Source organism: Sylvia atricapilla, chromosome 18 (assembly GCF_009819655.1).
Source record: "Sylvia atricapilla isolate bSylAtr1 chromosome 18, bSylAtr1.pri, whole genome shotgun sequence".
In the NCBI taxonomy this organism is placed as follows: domain Eukaryota; kingdom Metazoa; phylum Chordata; class Aves; order Passeriformes; family Sylviidae; genus Sylvia; species Sylvia atricapilla.
This window is the reverse complement of record NC_089157.1, coordinates 5,867,996-5,890,137: the sequence shown is the minus strand read 5'-3', so window position 1 is coordinate 5,890,137 and position 22,142 is coordinate 5,867,996. Positions and strand designations below refer to the sequence as shown.

The 22,142-nt window shown below is 48.4% G+C and overlaps 1 protein-coding gene and 1 pseudogene across 1 annotated transcript in view; both read right to left on the bottom strand.

Moving 5' to 3' along the window:
* Positions 1-22,142, bottom strand: part of DNAH9 (dynein axonemal heavy chain 9) — a 155,723-nt gene that overhangs the window by 96,580 nt on the left and 37,001 nt on the right. Inside the window, exons 31-38 of the mRNA XM_066332140.1 lie at positions 18,462-18,570; positions 17,660-17,807; positions 15,801-15,975; positions 13,476-13,649; positions 11,040-11,247; positions 6,123-6,288; positions 4,411-4,513; positions 3,222-3,461 (exon numbers count right to left, since the gene is read on the bottom strand). Coding sequence (XP_066188237.1) covers positions 3,222-3,461; positions 4,411-4,513; positions 6,123-6,288; positions 11,040-11,247; positions 13,476-13,649; positions 15,801-15,975; positions 17,660-17,807; positions 18,462-18,570 — 1,323 coding nt within the window. The remainder of the gene's footprint in view (positions 1-3,221; positions 3,462-4,410; positions 4,514-6,122; positions 6,289-11,039; positions 11,248-13,475; positions 13,650-15,800; positions 15,976-17,659; positions 17,808-18,461; positions 18,571-22,142) is intronic.
* Positions 20,112-21,441, bottom strand: LOC136369524 (17S U2 SnRNP complex component HTATSF1 pseudogene; annotated as a pseudogene).

The following is a 22,142-nucleotide window of genomic DNA, read 5'->3' as shown; positions in this document are numbered from 1 at the left end:
ATCAAACATCCCACGGAATGTCCTTTCTTCATCCCAAACTCCCAAAGCTGCTTCTCAGCCTAGAAGGGTTTGAGTTGGAAGGGACCTAAAAGACCATCCTATGGCCATGGCAGGGACACCTTCCACTGTCCCAAGCTGCTCCAAACCCCATCCAGCCTGGCCTTGGGCACTGCCAGGCATCCAGGGACAGCTACAGCTGCTCTGGGCACCCTGTGCCAGCCCCTGCCCACCCTCACAGGAACAATTCCTGCCCAATATCCAATCTAAACCTACTCTCTACCATTGGGAAACCACTCCCTGTATCCTGTCACTCCATCTCTTGTCCAAAGTCCCTCTCCAGCTCTCTTGGAGCCCCTTCAGGCACTGGAAGGCCACAGTGAGGTTACTTCAGAGAAATCTGCAGGCTGAACAACCCCAATTCTTCCAGCCTTTCCTCCCAGCAGAGCTGCCCCATCCCTCTGATCATCCTGGTGCCCCTCTGGACTCTCTCCAGCAGCTCCAGCTCCTCCTTTGAGGTCCTCTGGTGCTGGAACTCCCCAGCCTGACAAGTGCTTCAGGTGATCTTTGACAAAGCAGCACAGAGGGTTAAAGTCATCTCTCTCAACCTGCTGCCCACAGCCCTGGGAATGGCTGTTTCCCACATTCTTTTGAAGGTTTATATTCATTGCACCCACTTTGATCCCCCACTCAGCCTTCCCTGGCCAGGCTGGGGTCCTGCTCTCAGCAGGTGGGACCCTGCAGAGCCAGACATGTGGTTCTCCCATCCCAACCCCGTGCCATGGGTGCTTTGTCAAGAAGGAAAAAGGGTTTGGAAACGTTACTGGTGGCTATTTTTTCTTTTAATCAATTAATTCTAATTAGGTGCATTCTGCCTGCAGGAAATATCAGTTGCTGTCTGCTTAGCACAGTATGTTTACCATGAACTCTATTAAAATGCATAAAAGAATTATATTTCAAAGAGGTGTCGCCTATACTAAGCCTATTAACAGCACACAGGGTTTTCAATGGTATGAATTAAACAGACAGCTTTTATTCCTAACATCTAATTATTTATACATTAAATATTAAATGCATTGAACGCAATGTAAAGCAGGCCCTCTCAGCTCACTGGTCCATGGCTCAGATTGTTTGGGTTTCACATCTGTCATTACAGCTGTCAAATTATTTTATTTATTCCAGAAAAAAAATAAAATTGGTGAGAAAAGCTGACAACTCAAAGAGAAACATATCAGATTCTAAACTGATTAAAACAGAATTCAAAATCATTCAATCCCTCTTAAGAGAATGATTCTAAAGATCCCCACACCCCAAAAGCACAAGGGACACACAGCTGTGGGTCACTGCATCTGGGATAGAGGTGGGGCCAACATGAAAAAGAAACAGGTTGAAAAAGAGGATGGAGAACCCCTTAAAAGGAGGATGAGGAGCATTCCTTTCACCACCCTCTGGCCCAGAGCTGGGATCTGGCAGGATGTTCTCTGTTACCCCCAACCCTGGCACATTCAGCAGATGAAATTAAAGCCTCCCACAGAAATGCTCTGTTCCCTCCCTGCGCCTCTCAAAGCCCAGATTAACTGAAAGTCAGGATTTAACATGACCCACATCTCCTGTCAGAGCTGCTGATGTTCAGCTGAGCACAATGACAGGCCTGAGTCCTTCCTGACACAATGGAGTTATTCACTTGTTCAAGGTCCTGGTCCCAGATTTCCCTGTCTGTCACTCCTTCAGCTCCTGTCTGATGGGCAGGCACAAGGCACAGAACTTCCACGTTCCCACTTTGTGAAACAGATGTTAACAAGGACAGTGACAAATTACCAGCTGGGGGTTTAGAACAGGCTATGGTGCTGACCCTCAGCTTGGCTGCTGAGGAATTTATCAAATTTTATTAATCAGCCTGAAACTTTGAAAGGTTCTTTGAGCACTAACACCAGCTGCTTCAAAGCATAAGACTGCTAGGGAAAACAGGAAAACAAAATCTCACCACGGATGGCAGACAACACTTCTGAAGCTGAACAACTTTGCTTTGGCACAGTGGCTGCCAGTTCAGTTTCAGTGGTAAAATCAAAGCTGGTTTGGATTGATTTATCAGCTCTTTAAATGCCATCCTGCACGCACCACGCTGAGCACCTGAGAAGACAAAGCTGGTGCAGCCACCAAGCTGTCCTGTCTCTGGCAGAGCATCTGAACCAGTCCCTGCTGCTCTCTCCTCAGGGCCAGCAGCCCACAGAGTGCCCAGCACCTTCCCCATGCACTGAGAGCTTCCCTGTGTGGTGGGGTGATGCCATGGACCCCCAGAGCCACACGAGTGGGGTGGGGCTCACCAAGACATGCCCAGCTCCTTCACACCTGATGCCTTCAGTTTTATCTTTCATGTATTTTCAGGTTCTGTGCTGCCCAGGGGTGCAGCTCTGAGCTCACAGTCAGTGTCACTCAGCTCTGCACAGAGCAGGGACACAAAACAAATCCTTCTCCTGCTGCACACCAAGGACAACTGGGACAAGTTTTCAGGCCCAAAAGCACAAACAAGGGTGGGCTGGAGGGAGGAACAAGAAGGATGGGACCTCACAACCTGCAGCTGTAATTGGACAATTAAACCCCGATATACAAAAGGACCAAAACTTATAAAAATGTAACACCTCGTGGCTAGTTAGCCATTTTGTGACCATTTTTAGTCCACTTGAGTGTAGCCCTGGCCAGGCTCCTGTCCTACCCAAGGTGTATCCTAAAGGCCTTTCAATGAATATTTATTTTATTCTCTAGCTCTGTGCAGTCTCTGTTCAGCCTTCCCAAGGCATCACACTCACAACAGAAGAGCTGAGGTCAGGAGCCCAAATCTCTCTCCAGTTTGTCCTTTCTCCAGCCAGAGGACACTTCAAACGCCTCTAAATCTTTACCTCCTTCTGGAACGGTACATCCCTCCCCATGGGCCAAAGGAGGCTGGAAAGTAAATAAGCTTTTGACTGATCTTCCCCACCAGTTGTGGGTGATGGCTCTAGGATCCATTCAAAATCAATCAAGAGTCTGAGGTCACCCCCTTAGCTCAGGGGACATCCATGCTGTGTCATTACTGACTGGGACACTGTGCTTGGCTCACCAAGGGCCAGAAGCACCTCAGCTGCCTGTGACATCAGGACAAACTCCAAACCTCCAAACTCCAAATCTCTAAATGTCCAAATCAGGACAAACTCCTGTTCCTGCCACCGGACAGCAGCTGCACTTACTTGGAAGATATTGGAGAAGTCTCTGAGGTTGAAAACGTAGTGGAACTTGACAGCTGTTGGCAGGAAAGTGGCAGCCACTTTCCGATGCAGCCCCAAGGCCAGGGCAATGAGCTGCTGGGCTGATTTCTGCACAGCCTCTGAGAAATTCCCACTGGCCAGGTGCTGCACTAGGATGGTGCTGTAGATCCTGGCCAAGGCATCCTGATCAGGGTTGGAGAGAGCGAAGACACAGAAGTGGCGCTGAGGAAGAGAAAGGGAGAGTGGAAAGGTTAGAGAGATGGGAAACCACCTCCCAGGTCAGTGCCCTTTCTGTGCTTGGACACAGCACTCAACAATCTCCTTTGGGCTCCACTTCCCAGGAAAGGCTGACCCAGATGATCCCTCGAGGTCCCTTCAAATCTGGGATGCTCTGTGATCCCATAACTTGAAGTCCATCAGAACTGTGTCCCCCTTCCAATTTCCCAGCAGAGAGCAGCTGGCAGGTGACACCTTCTGCTGGCTGAACAAGGGACTTTCAATGGCATTTCACAAGGGAAGTTCAGTCCATTGAAGGGCTGGAAGGTCTCAAGGTCCCACTGACTCCTGGTGAAGCCCAGGCCTGTCTCTGATAGGAGCAGCCCCTGGAAGGTGCCAGCTCCCAGAAGACCCTTTGTTGATTAGGGATTTGCAGAGGAAGAGAACACGGAATGGTTAAGGGTAGAAAAGGTCTCTGAGATCATCAAGTCCAACCTTTGAACAAATCCCAAACCACTCTGTGGAGTGCCACTTCTACTCATTTTTGAACACAACCAGAGTTGGTGGCTCCACCACTTCACTGGGCTCCAAGTTCCAATGCCTGACCACCAAAAAACTTTCATGAACTATGAAAAAAACTTTCATGTCCAGCAGTAAATATCAGCTAGAGGAAGGTAAAAACTGCCTGTCTGGACCAGAAGTTTTCCTGGAGAGTGGGTATCCAGCTGTCTGGGAACTTGCGACTTCTTCCTCCCACTGAGCAGGAAAACAAGAGGAAACACAAAGAAAGGAGAAGGACAGCAAGTCTGCTGCCTCTCCATCAGAAATTACAGTCACTTCACAGACCCACGCTGTTTCCACTGATTGAACAACAGCAGGATCTGCCACAGGTTCTCCTGAAGCCTTGAGCCTGAACAATCCACCCAAAAATCATGGTTATGGAGCAGGGCTTTACCTGGAGCCGGGGGTTGATGGTGAAGCTCCCTGCAGTGGGGTTCATGCAGGACACGTACTGCACATTGCTGATCTCCTTCAGGGACAGCCTGCTCCTGTCGTACCTTCGGGCACAGCAAAAGCCACAGATGGTGACCACAGCCAGGACAGCCACCTCTGCTGTCCCTTGGGTGTGTCTGTGAGCTGCCTTGTGGCTTCAGGGGGTCACATTGTGCCCCTCTCCAGAGGGCAGAGCCTGCTGCGTGTCTGCCCATGGCCCAGCACACAGGACCCTGCTCCTGGGGCAGATCCTGTAGCTGACATTTCCATCAGCTGGTAACAAATGCTGAGCAAAGCCCTCGGGTCAGACCCAGCACTTGAAATTATGGGAAACCACAGCAATTACCCTGGTTTGGGCCAGCCTGGGGCAGGGGAAAGCAGGAAAGGATGAGGGGCTGCTGGCAGAGCTGGGGTGCAGCAGAACTCCTGGGTCATGCCAGAGCAGCACAAGGTCCCAGAGCTGTGCCCGTGTTCCTCCTCAGCACCCTGAGCTGAGCAGAAGCACTGAGGGTGCAACAGCCCAGAGGTGCTGCTGAGAGCAGGGCAGGGAGCCTGGCCCCACCTGGGAGGGGACAGGTGGCACATGGTGTGTTCCCCCCAAGTGACATTGTTCCACAAACTCCACACAGCCCTCTTCCTGCCCAACCTCCCCAACACCCACAGCCCTGAATTTCTGCTTCCACCCCACTGTCCTCATGGTTGGGAAGATTTTGTTAACACACACAGCCTAGGAGACTGGGAATGTCTCTGTGTCTCTGCCTTGTTTTCCCTGTGGGAGAGCTGTGAGTATTCCTGTCCTGCTGGCTGCAGTGTAAAACACTCCAATCTCCTTCCAAAACACTGCTGCTGGTTTTCCTACAAACTACCTGTGCATGGAAGAAGACTGCTTGCTGCTGCCTGACTGAAAACAGCATCAGGAGCTCGCAGCAGGGGCAGTCCATGGCCTCTCTCCTTGCTCAGCATCCCAGGGACATGGGATGGCTCAGCATGCTGGGGACATGGGACACCCCAGGGTGCACAGTGCTCTCCTCACCCACAGCCTCCCAGCCAGCTCCAACAGAGGATGGGAAAAGGGCTCTGCATCCACCTCAAACCCCATTCCAAACACCAGATGTGGAATCCTTTGAACCCCTCAGGGGAATCCCCAGGGCCTTGCCCTGGAAGAACACACCATAGAACCTCCACCTAAGCTGCAGGAAAAGACTTCCCCCATGGTGCCTTGCCACACTGTGTGATCTACCCCAGTTTTGCACTCTCCATATGCCCATAATTCTCATGCTTTCTCCTTTCTGTTTCCCCATTGCTGGTGGCATCCCTGGTGGCCTGCTCTGTGTCCTCTATAGGTCACTGCCCTTTGCCCTGCCATTGTACCCTCAGACCCTCCTGACCCCATATTTAACCCTGTGCACTCCACACGGTCCAGGTCTTTTCCCCCTGGACCCCTTTGGCATGTTGGAATAAACCAACACTGGAATTTATCCTACAAAAGGCCCTTCTTGCCTCTCCTCACTGAACCTTCCCCGGTGTGTGTGGACTTTGCCTGAGTTCCTCCCCAAGCAGCTTCCCCAAAAGAGACGCTCATTGGGAACAGCAGCAACAACCACCATCTAAAACCCACGTTGCCACAACCAGACTGGACCAAAAGCTGCCAGCCCAGCCCCAGCAGCCTCGTACCAGTGGCCGTAGTCCAGGTGCTGTCTGAGCAGGGTGTGGGGCTGCACGGTCCCGTACGTGTCCACCTGGGGCATGTTCAGGTCATCGATGAAGTACACCAGCCTCTTGGTGCCTGGAGGGCCGTGGTTCCTGCCAGCCTTTTTCTCCAGAGGCTTCTCCAGCACACCTGCAGGGGCAGGAGTGAGTGGGGATGGTTGCTCAGCCCCGGCTCTCTGCCTGCTGGGACCAGCTCCAGGGAGCCCCAGCCCTCCCAGCTCCACCTGAGATGTTCGTGGCTTTTTAGGAAGGAAGAGCTGGGCTTGGCACAAGACAGTGGCTGTTCCCAGGGCAGGGGTCCTGTCTGGATGTCCCCAGGCTGTGGCTGGGAGCCCTGCAGGGTGCCTTGGGCAGATTTTGGGTCTGACTCCACCCAAATCAGAAAGTTTTCAATGCCTCCTCTCAAACCAAATGCAGCAAACTGTGTCCGCTCCAAGCCAGGTCTGCTTCAGAGCAAACACAAGCTTGTCATGCAAGATAAAGCCTTTTACATCCCTCCTGCATGTTTGCTTTAACTCAGTCCTCCTGCCTGAGATTATCCTGATCCCTAGCACAGCACAGTGAGTCCTCTCCACTGCCTGTGTCCCCAGCACGGACAGCAGGTGCTTGGCTCTGGGATGGAGCCAGGGAGGTGCTGGAGCACAAAGTCCACGACCTGATTTTGTGAAAGAAAATGGAATTTTTATATCTTTTAGATAAAGAAAAAGCGTGGTTTTAGGGCTGGAACAACTTTCAAACAATCAGAATAATATTACGTATTCAAATGCACCCAAGAGAGCCATAGAATCACAGAATTCCCCCATGGAAAGGGTGCTCAGGCCTTGGAACTGCCCAGGGAGGTTTGGAGTGCCCATCCCTGGAGGTGCCCAAGGAATTCCTGGAGGTGACACTGAGTGCTCTGGGGACAAGGTGGGAATGGGGCACAGACAGGACTGGATGATCCTGGAGGGATTTTCCAGCCTCAGGATTCTGTGATTTTCTTCACCAGACTGAACAGCCCCAAACACCTCGAAGTTCCCTAATCCCCACCCCAGCGTCACCCAAACTTCCAGATAACCCAACAAGACTCAATTCCAACATGAGCTGTCCCATTCCCACCCAGTTTTAAGCAGAATCCTGCATGAGTAAGGGACAGCACGGAGAGAAAACTTCTCATTTGGAAGCTCTGGAAAAATCCCATTTGTTTTTGCAGAAGGCTGAGGTTATGTGCTGCTCTAGACTGTAGCATAGTTGGAATATTTACAACACTGGAGTGATATTTAATGCAAATCACCCCACACTGCTGCACAAAATGTTTTTATAGGTTATTGATTTCTTTCACTGCGGCCTGAGCAACCTTTACTGCCTCAGGAAGGGGCAAAGCAAACAGCAGCAGCTTTTTTGGGACCTGGGATGATTTTCCTGCCCAGAGGCATTCTTGGAGCCCATCCTCACTGCCGGGTGCTCCCAGCCCTGGAGATGGAGGCAGAATTTGTTTCACTGCCACAGTTTGGGGTTATCACCAGCCCTTAAGGAGCAGCATGGCAAGGAGCAGTCCTTTGTAATTAGGGACAACCAGGAGTTTTGATAAAAAAAATTTGTGCAAATGTACACGTCAACCATTCCTTATCAAGGGCAAAAGTTATTAGGGAAGATTTATATACTGGTTTTTCTGGGTTTTGGTTTTTTTTTTCAGACCACAAATCTTTTAAAACCCCATTTGTTTCCTGCTTGGGTGCCTGCAGACAGCCTGGTTACCCACTAAGAATTCAGCTGTTTTCTTGTCACAAACACTTCTGCATAAAGCCATGAATTGTGCTTAGAAAAATGATAGATTTTTCCTCAGTGGAGCCTCTCTCCCCCTTCAATAAAACCACAATATTTGAAATTTCTGGTAGCTAGTCAAATTAAGTGTTTCAAATAAGCATTTAATTTAAATTTAATTAGGCCTTAATTAACATATAAAATCAGCCCTTTTCGAGGTTAAACAAGGATGCAGGAGATTCATCATAGTGAAATGCAATTACTGGGGATGAAGTGACATGTTTGTGGAAGTTGCATTTTAATTCAAAGCCTATCCTACAATAATCCTGAAGGGTTCTTGCTCTGGCCTCCTGACACATCCCCATCAGCCCCTCAAACTCTCACTGCACACCAGAGTAGGCAAGTGTGGCTCCTCTCATCCTGATGGCCACGGGGGAATAGATAGCCAACCCCCAAAAAACCAACATTTATTGTCATTTTCTCAAGGCAGATCTGGAGTGGGAAGGTGGGGAAGGAAGGCAGGGAGACAGCTGATGGAGGAGCAGAGGTCCAAGAGGGCATGGAGCAGCACACCAGAGGTTCCAGGCTCCATGAGAAGTGGGATTTGGGCACAAAAAATCCCCAAACTGTGCTCAGGTTTGGGCACAGAGAGAGTTTAGCTCCTTTTAACCCCTATGCACATGAAAATCTGTAAGCTGCAGACCCACAAAAATTGTTTGAACCATGTCCCTGTGCATCCCCTGAAGAGTGCAGCTCTGCACCTTAAAAATCTCTGTCCCAACAGGCACCTCGACTAAGAATTCCTGGCTTTCAGGTTGGCTCTTTCTAAAGGAAATAAAAACCTAAAATCCCAAACTGCTTTGGATTCACATTTTACAAATCTAAAGAGGCACCTGCTGGGGAAGGAAAAAAAGCAGCCGACTGACAAACTCCACAAAAAGGGACAAATTAACTAAAAAATGAGCAGTGGGGAAGGATGCCAAGCAGCATAAATCACACTTGCCTGTGATGAAGACGTGCTGCGCTCTGCAGAGGAAAGAAGGGGAGGGCTCAGCCCTGAGCTCAGAGGAACAGGGACACCCTGTACCTGCCCCACACCTGCACACACTCACCTGGGCAGGTGGGGAACACCAGCACACTCAGCTCAGCCCCCTCCCCAACTCAGGGCACTTCCAGCTCCAGGAGGAAAAGGAAAGTTGTAACCATCACACTGGCCAGGAGGGAAGGTTTTACCCATATTTTTTCCTTGAAGGACAAGTAGCCCAAATACTTTGCTGTGTGCAGAGGTACCAGCAAGCCCAGAAACTCTCCAAGCCTGCCCCAGAGAGTAGATGTGGCCCCAGAGGATGGGCTGGGCCTGTGCTCTCACCTCTCTGGGAGCAGATCAGCCCCAGAGAGCAATTTTAAACCACAAAATTATAGTAATTCGAAAGGAAGGGGTTTATATTTTTCATTTCTAAAGTGCGGCTTACAGTGACTCATGGTTTTAATTCAATTCAAACCAAGTTGCTTTGTTACTGGTTAATAAATATATGTGAAATTATTTTATCTATCATTGGACACCATTCTAAAATGAAATACCTTTCAAGAATTTCCTGTTTTTTCTTCATGTCTGAAGAGACTACACAGCAAAACTGACTCTACCTCAATCTCTAATTAAATTTTTCACTGATGTTTCAAAACCCTCATCAGCAATATTCTTATGGACTTCCCTGGGGCCAGAAATTCCTTGGGGGTCTGAACCCCACAGGTCTGCAAGCTCTGTGCCCCTGGGGGGGGGAGTGAGACCTGTTCCATGGGACACGTTGGGCTGTGGCAGAATAGGAACACAGCCCCAGGAACCAGCCCTGGCTCCCAGCCTGAACATATCCATGAGCACCATCCTCACTGCTAATTGGGATGCAATTCCCATCACTGCACCCCGAGGACAGCCTGGATCCTCTCCAAGAAACCCATCTTATTCTTCAATTTCAGCATGTTAAAGACACACTTTAAGTCAAATACAAGCCACAAAAACTGCAGCAGATTGAAGCCTGGGCCTTGGCACAGCCCTGAACCAGCATGGTGGGGTTAAGAATGCAAATCTTTTCAGGTTGGAAAACTCATCTCCAGAAAAATCAGGGCTCTGCTGAGTGGAGAGTTTCCCTGTGGGATTCTGAGTGTGCCCACAACAACATGGGCAATTCTCCCTCAGGTCTTTCCTTGAGCTTCCCAGTGCACACCCCGCTCCAGACCCTAATGGATGACCCAGGAATGTCACAGAATAATTGAGATCATTGAGTAAAATCAGTGACCCAACACCACCTTGTCAACTAAACCATGGCACTGAGTGCCACATCCAGGATTTCCCTAAACACCTCCAGGAACGGTGACTCCACAGCCTCCTTGGGCAGCCGATGTTCCAGTGCCACTCTTTCAGTGAAAAAATTCTTCCTGATGTCCAACCTGAACCTCCCATGGTGTAGCTTAAGTGCTTACTGTAGGAACATCTGTCCACAGCTGCGAGAGGGATCTCTGGAGACCAGGGAGGCTCTTGGAACACGTGATTTTATTGCATAGGTCATGAGTGAGAGACACTTGCCTTCAGCCACCAGCCTCAGCTGAAGGGACGCCCCAAAGAGTGGGAGAGAGAGCAAGGGGCAAGAGGGAGAGGTCAAGGAGTAAGAGCAAGAGGGTAAGAGGTAAGAGGTAAGAGAGAGTGGGTAAGAGAGCAAGGGGTAAGAGGGGAAGGGGTAAGACAGCTAGGTCCTCGTTACAATACATTATATCTCTTTTTGTGTTGAATATTCTAAATTACAGTGACCAACCGGTGAGATACAAAGTCCTACAGAATTTACACACAGCTTTATGAGAACTGCTACATTACCATATTACTCGGTATTCTTAACCTTAAAGGCTACTTCCTAATCTACCTTTTCCCTGATACCTTGGCAGGGCTACTCCCTTGGGCCCCTTGGTGTCCCTTTGTTTGCTGTCTCCAAACCCATCTCCAGCTAATCGTTGTCCTCCTGCCTGCCATGCCTACATCTCAAACCTCACCTTCATTTCTGTTCCACTCACAGGCTTTATATTTTCAGAACCTCTTGCCAAGCAATCATCTCTGTAAGCCTCTCCTGTCTCATCCTTCCCAACACTTACCTTGCAGCACGGCGGAGGTGGTGTAGTAGTTGAAGGGCACCTTCTTCACCAGGAAGACGTCGGTGTCCAGCGAGCAGAGCGTGTCTCCCAGCAGCACGGACTTGCCCGTGCCAGCGGCGCCCACCAGCAGCACGGGCCGCCGGCGCTGCAGCAGCCTGCCCACCAGGAACCGCAGGCAAACCGTCTCTGCCGTGGGCACCAGGCAGGCCTGGGGGGACAGGGCACAGCAGCCACCTCAGTGTCCCCCAGCCCTGCCACTGATGCATTCAGATTTTAGTGCTTTTTTCTGGTTTTTTTTTTTCAGATCTGGCGCTGCGTTAGCGTACAGCTCTGAACTCCGTACAGAATGTTGACGCTGTTGTACACCACGGCACAAAGACTTTGAGGTTCAGAAGGCTCAAAATGAATTTTCTATTTTTGGGATGTGTCTTCTTTTTTATGCTGTTCTACACAGACCAATTTGATTGGTGAAACAAAGACTAACCTCTTTAATTACATTGGTTAGACCAGAGGGACACCAAGAAGAAGTCCCTCCTAGGGAAAGAATGTAAACAAATTCGCAGTTACAAAAACATGTCTCTTGTTTACAGAAAATTCTCTGGAAAAGGAATTTCAAAAAACCAAAACATCTCAGGCACAAAACAGAACTACAGAGTATTAGTAAAGTGTCTTCACATTTTGGTCAGTTAAAACCATCCTCCTAAGCCTGAGAAGCAATGACACACCACAGCCTCAGGCCCCAGAAAGTACAAACAAAAATGAATTGAGGGGAAGCAAACTGAGGGAATATGACTTCATTACCTGAAGTTGTAATTGGACAAATTAACCTCTGATATGCAAATAAACCAAACTTATATCTGTATGAAAAACTCGTGACCATCATCCATCTGGGGTGTAGCCTTTGGGTGGCTTTTGGCTGCCCAAGGTGTGTCTACTGAAGGCTTTTAATAAATACCCACTTGTGGGAACTGACAGTGGTCCAAACATGGATTCTTAGGCTCCAGGCAGTGCCTTGGGGCCTGTGGGAAAGCCAAGGACAAAATCTCTCTCAGTCTGGCCTGGGAAATCATGAGGAGGAACCCCAAACAATCCCTATAAATAACCTTGTAGATATCCTCCTCCTGACACTTGGCTTTTTTTCCAACTTGTTTACTGGTAGAGGTGTTCACAAAAAGGTGGTGCCCTAAAGGACCAATCCCATTCATTGTACCCAAACACTATATGAAAAAAATCTGTCTTTCAATAGACTTTGCTATAAGCTCTCTGAAGAAATCAGAGTTCTAATGTGTTGTTACATGAGCCATCCTGAATCGTAATGAAACCCACTTTATTCTCTTAACTCTGTCCAGCTTCTCTTCCAGGTAGCCGCTTCAAGACATCAATGTCATGATGATTTTTTGCCTATTCTTTTTTATGTACCTTTCATGTGTTCTCAGTATTCTCATAATTCTTTAAGCCTGTTATCTTAGCACAGTCCTGGTATTCTGCTAGGCAAGAAGACCAAACATCCCAAAGGCCTCACAGCTGGAGGCTGGAAAGGTTTATGCTGCCTTGAGAAACCAAGGTTCTCTCCAGAACATATATATAAACTAGGATTAAACCCATCTAGGGAGAATACTTTAAAATAAAGAACTGTCACGTCGTTCATTGGAAATCTTTGTTAGATATGCTAATTTGCAAGGTCTATAAAATTGTAGATGTGGTGCATGCATTTCAACATATTCTACCTTGATAAATGGTTGCACCATAAAGATCCTTATTAAATACAGAGGTAAAAACCCTTTTATATCCCTTAAATGTGTCTGACTCTTAATTCTAGGACCAAGAAAAGGCATCACCACCACCATCATCATCACCACAGGCACCTCCTGGGAGAGCCAGGAATGAGTCAGGTGAGGCCAGCTTCCAGGCTGCACTAGGGAAGGAATGATCTGCTGTTGCCAGCCATTAAAATCCACCTTTCCAGGTGAACTTCTGAGAGCAGCATCTGGATCCTCCCAACAAAATCACGCCTTGCTAAAACAGTGATGATTTTTACAAGTCATCTGCTCACTGTGGCATTTCTATAAAAACAGAGAATTGCAACCACAATTCACGACCTGAGGAACTCTTTTCTTGGCCCAAACATAAACCCATCCCTATCTGCAGCCACCAAAAATGACAACAGGTCCTGGTGTCTCAGAGGCTTTGTCCCTGCTCTGTCTCACCACTTCTGTCTGCACCCTGGGCACAGCAGCTCCTACCCCTGCTGTACATCACTCAAGTTTGGAAGATGGATGGAGGCTGTGCTGTTACAGGCAAAGCACAGCTAAAAAAAGATGGGTAATTTAGTTGTATCCCATAAGGAATTCCATCGGTGCCTGACCTTTCACCAGGCTTCATGGAAACACCCACGTTCAGCCAAGTAAAACACAGCAGCCTGCTGGGGTCACCTACCTGCAGTGGCACCTCTGGATCAAATTCAAACTGGGGAATAAGTTTAGACCAAGGCTCAAACTTCTTTGTTTCCGGATCAACGTAAAAGTCAAAGACTGTGCCCTGAGAAGGAAACTTGATCGTCTTGAATTCTGCCACCCACCACTTGCTGAACTCCACTCTGTAGTCCACGAGCTGCAGGACGAAAAGAGGAGAAAACAGGCAAACCTGGATAAATTCATTAGAAATGGAGAATGTTATTTATCCCAGTCCATCAGAGTGGGATTAGTCCTTAAAATATATATTCCACAGCATAACAATCTTATCCTTTTTCCTATTATTAAGTCTAATTTTTCATTTTCTTCATTTTTCCTCATCACTCCTATTTATTCCCCTAAATAATTCATCCTCTGTGTTGATCACTCCTAGTATGTCTGAGATTAGACAGATGGATCAATTTGAAAAAGAGAAATACGTGCCTATGACTAAACAGACACTTGATTGATTTTTGGTGCCTACTTCTTCCAACAGACAAGGACACCACATCCATCTCCATCCGTGGCCATGGATAGTCAGAGCATGCATACCAAATCTCTTCCTCATAAATCACACCACCCTGCAAACACTTAGTTGTTGCCTTCTGGCCTCTTTTCAAGCAGGAGCAGTAGGACTGCCAACCCCAGTTCAGCAAAGAATGGGAGAGGGACTGCTGCCACAGAGCCCAGCAAGCTCCTGCTTTTCCCCCTTCCACTTCTCCATGCATGAAGATTTTCAAGCATCAGAACTTTTTTTTGGGGGGGAGGAGCTGGGGTGACAGTTTTTGCTTTAGATACTGAGTTAGGATTTGCAAAATGTGCTTAGTCCCCTTCCCTGCCTCAGGTCTCCTCTGTGAAATTGGGCCAGCCACTGTCTGAACCCTTCCCACGCAGAGCAGAGGGACTGCAGCCCTCGGCCCTGGGGAGAAACAGGGGGAGGAAGGGGGAAAGTGCTGCTAAAAAGATGTCTGGGAGAGAGCAGATGCATCACTGAGCCAGTTTTAGCAGCACAGTTTGTTCCTGGGGCATCTCTATTAGGTCTCTCCTCCCCACAGCCACCCCACGGGCTTTTGGGACCAGGTGGGACCATGGACTGCTCAGCCTCCCTCAGGAAACCCAGCTTTGAGCTGAGCATCCTCTGCAAAGCTCCCCGAGCCACCACACATCAAAAAGACCAGAGGATTTGAAAAGCACATTATTAGCATCCACGATTTTGCAGTCTCGTGCTACCCAGAGAGGCAGAATGACTGTAATCTCCTTTCTCCTGTTGTCACAACTCCTCAGCCCGGCAGCAGAAAAGCGATGTGCAGGGCTGCTAAAAGCTTTCTCACAGTGGTGCCTCGCCCTGCTCGCAGCGCTGGGAGGGGCTGAGCCCTTAAGTGGAGCAGTCCCAGCCCCAGCTCTATTGCCAGAATGGTGTCGAGCTCAAACTGCTTCTTTAACAAAAACCCCATATGGATTTCTGCTAATTTCAGAGCCTGCAAATGGCAAATCTATCGTCTGTTTTTATAGAGGGGCCTTGCTCCCCACCAACAAACGCCGAGCAGTGGGAAGCCTTCCAGCCTGTTTCTCCTGACATTTTGGCAGCAAAAGGTCACCAGGAAAGGTACCTTCAGCAGGCAGCAATAAACAGTTTTTTATATTGGCTCATTTTTCATCAGGCTCCCCCTCACCCGGACGCTGTGTGCTCACGCTCTCCTCCCTGACATTTACAGAGCAGCACGGGCAGCAGCGCCCAGAATCCTCCCAGAGGGATGCTGAGCCTGCTCCCAGCTCCTCCTGCCACACAGCCAGTGTGCCAAGGCCTCCAGGCCAGGATTAACATGCCATGGCACAGGAATGCCAGGATTAGCTGCTGCAGCACAGGAATGCCATGTCTAAGTGCCACCAACAGTGCTCCAGCCAGAGCAAGTTCCTCTGAAGCTCCTCTGCTGAGGCAGCAGCTTGTGCTGCTGGGCAAGGGTCAGCTGCTCCCCAGGCTTGGCTTCAAAGCCACCCTGCACTGACAGAACCAAGGCTGGGTTTTTGCCAGCTGGCACACGGGGAATGGAGGGTTAAATCCTCCCCAAGGACCACAAAAGCTCCATGGCCTCGAGGTGGTGGCTACGCTGAACTTGGCCATTCTCCAGTGTCACCCCCTGGATAATGAGGCCTCTCATGAAAGGGATTGTTTCGTTCAGGTTTCCAGGTCAAACAGCATCGCTGACACAGCTTTAAGTCTGGGAAAGTAGAAAAAAAATAGGAGGGAAAAAAAAAAAAAAGGCAGTATAAGGTTTTTTGGAAGATGCTGATGTGGCACTTCCCTTCTTACCTGGTCCTGGAACATGGACCCACCAAAGGCCCAGACAGCAGCAAAGACAAAGTAGAGTTCATAAAGCTCCTTGGGACAGTCGGGAGGTGTGTTGTCCTCTGTCAGGAGGCATTCCAGGAGATAACACAGCATCTGAACCATGCTCTGCTCAGGAATGGGAATAATCTTCTTAAATCTGAGGGATGGAAATGGAAAATGTAATTGGGAAATATAATTGGGTAAAGCACCAGGGTTGCTCCCAGCCCAGGAAAGCAAGTCAGGAATGCTTTGCCAGAATATCCGAATTTTCCTTGTCAGCAGTGGGTGTCTTATTCCCTGGAAAAGCACTAAGGAGAACACCCCACCTCTGCCTGGCCCCGCTGGCACTGGCACACACACACACATAATAACAGTCATCAGAAGTTTCAGGCATTTAAAAACTTTGATCCTCTTGAAAGAAGTAAAATGGAGGAGTTGCTAAAGGCGATGATTTCCTGGGAGCACAAGGAGTTCAAAAGCAGTCAAATAGAGGAGTAATAAAATAAAACCTTTCATCGTGCCATTTTACATTCGTTTAAGCTACATTTACAGAATTCCAAACTAATATTGTAGCAGCACTGAAGTCCTCCATAAAGTAATTAGAGCTATTTGAAAGGTTGGTTCTACAATTTCTGAATTAAGCAAGCTACCAAAATACTCAGCTCGGGGCTGGTGCAGCTAATCCTGTGGATTTCATGGTCTGACAATTGTTCAGCAGAGAGAGCTGGAGATGCTCGATGGGCTTTGCTGCCAACAGCTTTAAAGTTTGGGCACTCAGAGAGCAGCTCCCCAGCAAGATTCCCAACTCCCAGTCCCTAGGAGCAAGAGGTGCACTCAAGCAGCTCTTCCTGACACCTCCTCGTTGGGGCTGATGGTGCCCAGGTTCAGTTGTTCACTGATTTTTTTTTTTTTTTTAATTTTTTTATTTTAATGAAACTGCAGGTGTGGGGAGCAAGCAGTTGATGGAGAACCACACAATCATAGACTAGTCTGGGTTGGAAGGGAACTTCTAAAAGTCATCTATTTCAACCCCTGCCGTGGGCAGGGACACCTTCCACTGTCCCAGGTTGCTCCAAGCCCCATCCAACCTGGCCTTAGGCACTGCCAGGGATCCAGGGGCAGCCACAGCTGCTCTGGGCACCCTGTGCCAGGGCATCCCCACTCTCACAGCCAAGAATTTCTTCCAAATACCTAATCTAAATTTCCCCTTGCTCAGTTTAAAACCATCACACCGTGTCCTGTTTTTCGCATTCAGTGGTCAGTGTCCAGCCATGGAACACACCCAGGCTGGATGCTCCTGCAGAGGGACTCAGCTGTGCTCAAATGCTTCAGGAAAGAACTCCCGGAGAGGACTGCCTCTGGAGCAATCCTGCCCTCTCACACAAACACCAGCTTCCTCCTTATCCCCAGGGGGCAGGAAAAAATGTGAGGAGAGGATAAAAGAGGATCTCCTCTGCCTCTTCCACACTTTCTTTCAGCAGTGGTCTGAAATCTGCTCTACTGACCCAAAACTTGTGCACTGAGCTCAGGTCTGGTCTGACACATCAGGAGCTTGGAAAGATTTTCCCTTTAGGATCCTCTGGATTTATTTTCAAAGAGATACAGAACTGATACAAGCACGGGAACCATCAAATCATCCAAGGAGAACCAGATCAGACCAATGAAGGACAGGCAGCAGTGTCAGCTGCCCCCTCACCCCACAGTTTCCTGGAGCTGAAGCCAGTGACACTCAGGGCTCCTGGGGACAAGGAGGACGCTGACCAGCCCTGGAGCACAGCTGGAAAAGTGGTGAGTGACCACCTGCCCTCACCAGGGGAGACACAAGCACCCTGCAGTGGTACCTGGTCCTGAGGGTGTCCAGGCAGACGGGCAGGTACTTGTCAAACAGAATGGTCAGGTTGGCCCTCTCTGACTGCACCTCTCGCCGGTCAATCCAGCTGCTCACAGGGGGATTCCAGCCCAGATCCGAGGGGTTGATGTACAGGATCCCTTGAGGTGCAGAAGAGAAGAGTAAGGACACAGCAGAAGCTCTCCTTTTTCCCACCAGAAAGTTTTAGCTACTCTCAAACTGAAAACCTGTCAAATATGCTTGGTCCCTTATTGCCTGCCCCTTCCTCCTGCCCCACTGCAGAGAAGAAACATTAACAGTGAAGAGAGGTAACTCAGGAAACCAGGGCACCTCTCATGACCCTGCCCCAAACATCTTCCTATTGTTAAGTCTAAGTTTTTAGAATTAATAAAAGACTTGCTTAAGTCACGTTATTACTCTGGGCCCCAGACACAAGGGGACACCTTTATTCCTCATTCCCATGCACTGCTCCAAAGCTCAGGAGTTCTCTGGGACAGACACTGCTCTCTCCTCATCAGGCCCACACAGATCTGTGCAGGAGTGTTCCCTCAGTAGTGCTGCAGCCATGACCCCACAGCAGCAGTAGGAACACCCCAAGTACACCCCCAAGATGATGACAGATCCCATTGTGGGGCTGGGATCAGGATCCTCAGTGTGTCTGTGAGCTTCAGGAACACACCCTGCACACCCCAGACAGCTGTGCTCCCAGTCTGGCAGCTTCCACAGGCCCCAAGCTGGCCAACAAAAGACTGGTAACAGCCCCAGCTGCCAGGTGCAGCTCAGGCAGGGCTCACCTGCCCGGGACACGGTGGCCGGGGTGGCCGTGCGCAGGTGGCTGATCTCAAACAGCAGCCTCATGGTGGGGTTCAGAGGGATCCTCTCATTGCTGGCCAGGGTCAGCACCTGCAGACAGACAGACAGACAGACAGACAGACAGCCTGCCTGAATCTCTCCCAGGAATAGCAATGAAGAGCGTTTAGCACTTAGCACTTGGCTGCCCAGCCCAGCTCCTTGAGGCACAGCAGGAAAGGGCTGCAGCCCCAGCAGCGTCCAGCAGGACAAGGGAGGATTCTGCCCCATTCAGGTGAGACCCCCACCTGCAGAGCTGCCCCAGCCCTGGGGCCCAGCACAGGGAGGAGATGGAGCTGCTGGAGAGAGGTCAGAAGAGGCACCAGGAAGATCAGAGGGATGGAGCAGCTCTGTTAGTTCTCGGACAGGATGAGAAAAATGGGGTTGTTCAGCCTGAAGAATGATCTGGGGCGAGCTCATTGTGGCCTTTTGGTATCTGAAGGGGCTCCAAGAGAGCTGGAGAGAGACACTGGACAAAGGTCTGGGGTGAGAGGACAAGGGGGCTTCTCACTGCCAGAGGACAGGGTTAGATGGGATATTGGGAAGGAATAGTTCCCTGTGAGGGTGGGCAGGCCCTGGCACAGGGTGCCCAGAGCAGCTGTGGCTGCCCCTGGGTCCCTGGAAGTGTCCAAGGAGCAGGTCTTAGAGCAGCCTGGGATAGTGGAAGGTGTCCCTGTCTGTGGAAATTCCAGGCCCAGAAAATTCTCAAAACCTCATTCATATAGGCCCAAATACAGCAGAGAATACGGGATTCAACTTGAGGCCATGGAAAAGGCTTTCAGCTTTAGAGACCATGAGCAAGAATGTGGATTTGTAGCTTAGATAGAAACACATTTTGATGCCTACTGCATACAGAGCATGAGAGTAAGAAACCAATGTTAGTATGGCCTAGAATACGTGTGTTAATGCATTTCTAGTCTCCCTGACATAATTCCAGCCTCCATCCAACATCAACAGAAGATCTAAACAGGGGAAGGAAAAATTAATTTGCCGAATGCTGTGAGTCAATAACCTCTCTTCACTGTTTGCCTTAGGTTGCTATGGCAACACTGTCTGCCACTTTCTTTAAGCTTGTGACCTGGTACTACCCATCATCTGCCACCTAAGACATAGGAACACATCCAGGGAATTCACCCTATATGGATCACAGCACCTGTTCCACAAAATGATCCAACATAACAGGGCACATCTTATTGAAATGCTGAGTTCCAAGGGCCACAGGAAAATTAACAGTACAATCCACAAATCTTGTAAAAGCTTTGCATTATGTAAGTTACGTGTAGCTGCATAAACTTAAGGGTTGGGACGTATTTCACACTCACATGATGAAACACTAACAAGCATAGTTAGAACAAAAGAAGCCTAACGAGCTTTACTGTGTTCTTGGCAACTTGAGTTACTTAACCTGAACAGCCAATTAATGCAAACTTTTAGAACCTCATTAAATACTGCTTTTAATGAGAACTTCAAAGCACACCATTGATGACATTCTAATATACTTATATTAATAAGAATATTGTTGGCAGTCACCCTGAAGAAAGGGATGCACTCAAACATCACCCTAAAAATCATGCTTTCATAAAGCTATAAAGGTGTTATGCATCAGCTTCACCATCGTTGCTGTCTGTGGATGGAGCTTCACCTTCATCAATACCCTCGCCATTATTCTCCCTCTTACGAGCTTCATCATTTGCGTCCACCTTTGGTGTGTCATTAACCTCTGGAAGTTGTTTCTCTTCAGGTAGTTTAACACTACTTGATGCAGAATCCACAGCAGATGTAGTTTGCTCCTCCTCTGCATCAGGATCCCCTAAAAATGACTCCCACACCTTAAGCCTTCCTTCCCTTTCTCTTGCAGTCTCCTCCACCCGATAATCCATTACACCATCCTCTGTTTCAGCACTGAGCTGGCAGGCACCAAACCACCTTCCCTTTAGAGTCAGCTTGCATAGGTCAGCTTCTGTTGCTTCTTTAAAGGACACAAAAGCAATGCTATCAAATAGGAGAACTTTCTCTAGTTGACCAAACTTTCCACACTCTGTCCACAGATCTTCTCTTATTTCATTCAGCACTAAAAGGTCCTCCTCAAAGTCCTTGGGGTGAAATATGTTCCTGATAATAACGATGTGTTCATGCCACATTTGAGTTTCCCCATCCTTCTTCTCCAGCCTCCAATCCAGCTGTTTCTGCTGTTGCAACAACTTCTTCTTGTACATTTCTGCACATTTCCTCTTGTACATTTCTTCTTGTACATTTCTTCTTTTTTTTGCTTGCATCATATTCCCCCTTCAACTGGAATTTTGCAACTTCCACATGCAGTTTATAGCCTCAGATTTCTGCTTCAATCCAGAAGCCTAAAAGCAAGCTGAACTGATTCTCTCTTCAGATAACAGTTCTGTTATCTGAAGAGAGAATGGGAACAGTGGGAATAGGAACAACACATCTTTACTAGGAAAATTAAAAACAAAACTGTAGTAGTACAAAAATAAAAAAGCAAACAAACAAAAAGAAAACACTGACAGAGTCAGAACACAACCTGACCCTCTGTTGGTCAGGGTGTTGGCAGCAGCCCAGTCAAGTCCTCCTGCAGTGACAGATGTGGTTCTGTAGAAGCAATGATCCTGTAGAAGGGTCCAGTGGTGGTGAGATGGGTCTGGTCTCCCTCTGGCAATCCAGAGCAAACAGGCTGTGCTGCTGTTCTGAATCCCAGGTTTTATCCAGTAGGAATGCTGGGCTCCTCCCCCTGGGTGGAGCCTCTCCCAATGGGCTGATGTAGTTGTATCAGCCCTGCAGTGAGCCTGGATGGCCCATGAACAGCAGATACCCCTGGAGGGAGGATGGGTCCTGGAAGGGATAAAGAACCACACCTCTCAAATGGTTTCAGCAGATGGCAATAGAATACACACTTTTGGTTACATTTTGCATTGCAACCAAAGACACAAATATTCAACAGCAAGAAAAGGATTTTGTCCTGGGAAAAGGAGCAGATTTGCAAGGCGTAGGTTCACCAAATCCAGAAAGGGACCCATCGAATTTTAAATCAAGGGATTTTTCAGGAAACAGCTTAAGATTGACTGATTGGGCAGATCCCAGGAGAAGGCTTCTGCCTGCCTGCATAAGAAAGCAGCAGCTGCCAAGAAACAGCTCTGCAGGGAGATGGAAAGCAAAAACACGGTGTGATGATACAAATAACAGCAACCCAGCAATCCAGAAACTTTTCAAGAAACACAGAAGGAAATGGAAGAAGCTCGAATATATTGTACAGATATCTGCAAAATGCTGCAAAGTTGAATTGCAGTTTGCCAAACTTTAGGTTGTTGTCCTTTTTTCTTTACTAAAGCTGCAGTTACTATGACTTATTCTCAAGGCTAAATTACATAAAATCTTAATATACTTGTCACACCTTTATAATCTCTACAGTAAATCCATGTTGCTGCTATATTATGTTCAGCTGTTATATACCAAATTTTCAGTAGTAATGGAGTCAGAATAAGTTATATTTTCATTTGATACAAATTAAGTGTTGATAGAGTTAAGCACAGTTAAGCTTCACTATGTTTAGGTCTGAGTAATGTTAAGTTATGTTTTATCACTTTGGTATCTTGTTGATGCTAAGTTCTATTAAG